This window comes from Equus asinus, chromosome 17 (genome assembly GCF_041296235.1).
Source record: "Equus asinus isolate D_3611 breed Donkey chromosome 17, EquAss-T2T_v2, whole genome shotgun sequence".
In the NCBI taxonomy this organism is placed as follows: domain Eukaryota; kingdom Metazoa; phylum Chordata; class Mammalia; order Perissodactyla; family Equidae; genus Equus; species Equus asinus.
The window spans coordinates 15,872,275-15,875,133 of NC_091806.1; the positions used below are offsets into that span (position 1 = coordinate 15,872,275).

General features: G+C 33.2%; 1 protein-coding gene across 1 annotated transcript; it reads right to left on the reverse strand.

The window, feature by feature from the left end:
* Nucleotides 1–715: 715 nt before the first annotated feature.
* LOC139040924 (olfactory receptor 4P4-like) lies at nt 716–1,651 on the reverse strand. The gene has a single exon (XM_070488627.1). The coding sequence runs from the start codon at nt 1,649–1,651 to the stop codon at nt 716–718; it is 936 nt and encodes a 311-aa protein (XP_070344728.1).
* Between the last annotated feature and the right edge of the window lie 1,208 nt (nt 1,652–2,859).

Sequence of the window (2,859 nt, forward strand, 5' to 3'; positions counted from 1 at the left end):
ACATATTTCCTTGTTGACAACTGATTTCTGAACGACACTAGAGGATGTATATGTGAATGTTCCATCAGAAGTTTAAATTTATTTTAATTTTAGATCACAGCGTCTCCACTACTACAGACTGTCTGTCACTATGTGATATGAGTCAGAAGTTTTTAATAGAATTATCCCTAAAAACATTTTCATTTATAATTCACTGATCAATATAGCATTGCCTATTTGATTTGGCCCTATTGCTTTTTCATGAAGGTAACCATATATAAACCCACTTAATACTCCACAAAATGGAATAGTGTTTAAGTTTGCATGCTCCACTTCAGTGGCCCAGGGTTTGCAAGTTTTATATCCCAGGCATGGACCTAGCATTGCTCATCAAGCCATGCTGTGGTGGCATCCCACATAAAATAGCAGAAGATTGGCATAGATGTTAGCTCGTCGACAATTTTCCTCAAGCAAAAGAGGAATATTAGCAACACATGTTAGCTCAGGTCCAATCTTCCTTACCTACACCCAAAAACATTAACTTAGTTTCCACTTAATTTTGGTTTGCAAGAATTAGAATTTTAGTTATTATTTTAAACTCGTAGTCTTATTTCTCTCATTCATTCCATTTAAGATAGTGACGGTATATAAAATCTATGAGATAATTCCTGTTTTTATAATCCACAGCTACCCCTTTTTCTTTCACAAAGTTACTTATCCAATAAGGTCTTTCAAATTAATTATGTGCATCCTTTGAAAGCAATGTTTGACACCAAACTTTTCTCATGGCGTTTTTCATCTCTGTATTTCTCAGTGTATAGATTAAGGGATTGAACATAGGAGCAATGATGGTGTAAAATAGAGCAGATACTTTATCCTCAGGAAAAGTGGTGGGAGGTCTAAGGTAGATAAAGATCACAGGCCCAAAAAATAAGACAACCACAGTGATGTGAGACCAGCAGGTAGAGAGGGCTTTATGTCTTCCCTTAGTTGAGTGATTTCTTAAAGTGAATAATATAATGCCATAAGAAACAAATAAGACAACAAAGGTAACTAAGGCAACCATACCTGAAAAGGCAATTACGAGGACACCAGTAATGTAGGTATCAGTACAGGCAACTTTTAGCAAAGGAAAAATATCACAAAAATAGTGATCAATTTCATTAGGACCACAGAAGGGCAAACTGATTGCTGTAGAAAAGAGAGGAATGGAATGAACAGCCCCACCAACCCAAGAAGCCAAGACTAGGAGATTGCATCTTGTCCTGTTCATGATAATCACATAGTGGAGAGGTTTGCAGATGGCAGCGTAGCGATCAAAAGCCATGGCAGTAAGAATGAAGATCTCAGTACCTCCAAAGAAGTGCATAGTAAAGACTTGTAACATGCAATTACTATAGGAAATGGTTTTTCTTTCCACTAGCAGGTCGGCGATTAATTTGGGTGTAACGGTAGAAGTATAGCAGATGTCTATTAAGGATAAGTGGATGAGGAAATAGTACATTGGTTGGTTATAAAGAGGACTACATCGAATGGAGATGAGGATCTGAAGGTTTCCTACCAACAGGGCAACATAACAGAATAAGAAGAGCACAAAGCAAAATATTTGTGTGTTCTGGTCATGAGAAAGTCCTAGAAGAATGAATACTGAGATGTTTCTCTGGCTTTCCATATATTTGATTTGATGCATGTTACAGACAAATGACATGTTTCTGAAAGAAAGAAAACAACTTCAGGTGAAAAATTAATAGTATAAACACAATAGTATAAAATTTACTAAAACATGGATTGACAGGAATGGAATCTTATTCTTAATTATTCTTAGTTTATTGAATTAAGCTGCTTTTTCTTTTTATTGTCTCATTTTATAAACCTATTGTGGAATAATTTCATAATGATTTCATTGAGAATAATTATATATTTTACTTGATAATACTGGTAATGATTTTAAATATTTAAGTAATATCTTGAAAATAAAAAATACTGCTGTTAATTTTGTTATTTAGATAACAAAAAAATGTTAATTATATTATTTAGTCTAATTGACCTAAAATAAGAAAAGATTTTTCAATTCTTGTGCCATATACATAAGGTAATTTTTCTTCTTTTCAGATTATCTGATCAAATGCCCTGAATTATTTGGGAACAAATCTTGAAGAAATGCAAATGTATTTAAACAGTCCAGCTTGAACTGCTAAACTTTAATGTGTGTAGAGCACACTATTCTTTGTTATGTGATCAAACATTGTCAATGGGTCATGTTGAACCAATGGAATTGTTGTTGCAACAAAAAGCAAAGAATGCTTAAAAACTATACATTAATAAAATATCAATTAATGACTGTAATTGTGAAAAGTAATCAGCAACTTCATTTCTCATATTTACATTTTATAAATTAAAAACAATTAAAAAACATATACAGTCAGCGATGTTTGTTATAGGAATTGGTAAAGTAAAAATAAGATTGTTAAATTGCCCAAGTATATTTGAATTGTGCATATGTCATGGCTTTTGCTAGAAATTTAATGTTTTACATATAATCTAACGAATGAATGTCAATAAAAGGAGATGATATAGAAGGTAAGTTGAAGGCAAACTGCGGTTAATTAGCACTAAGCGGTATTTGTTGCAATAGTTAATAGATGAAAAATTCAGGAATTTGGATCTTTTGTACCTAATGTAAATCTTAAGACATTATTTAATCAGTACAAAATGAGTGGAGAATAGAGAGAAAGCACTTCCAGAGGCTGTTGTACCCACTGATGAGGAAGTATCTGACCCTAGTGGGTTTGTAAAAGCTAGCACAGCTTCTCCCTTAGTCTGGGTCTGATGTGACAGTCATATCTGGGCCCCCATAAATCTATTTTAAAAACACAAACT

What these genes read in the sequence shown, in the direction of transcription:
- LOC139040924 (XM_070488627.1), bottom strand. Translation starts at nt 1,651, where the DNA reads ATGGAAAGCCAGAGAAACATCTCAGTATTCATTCTTCTAGGACTTTCT.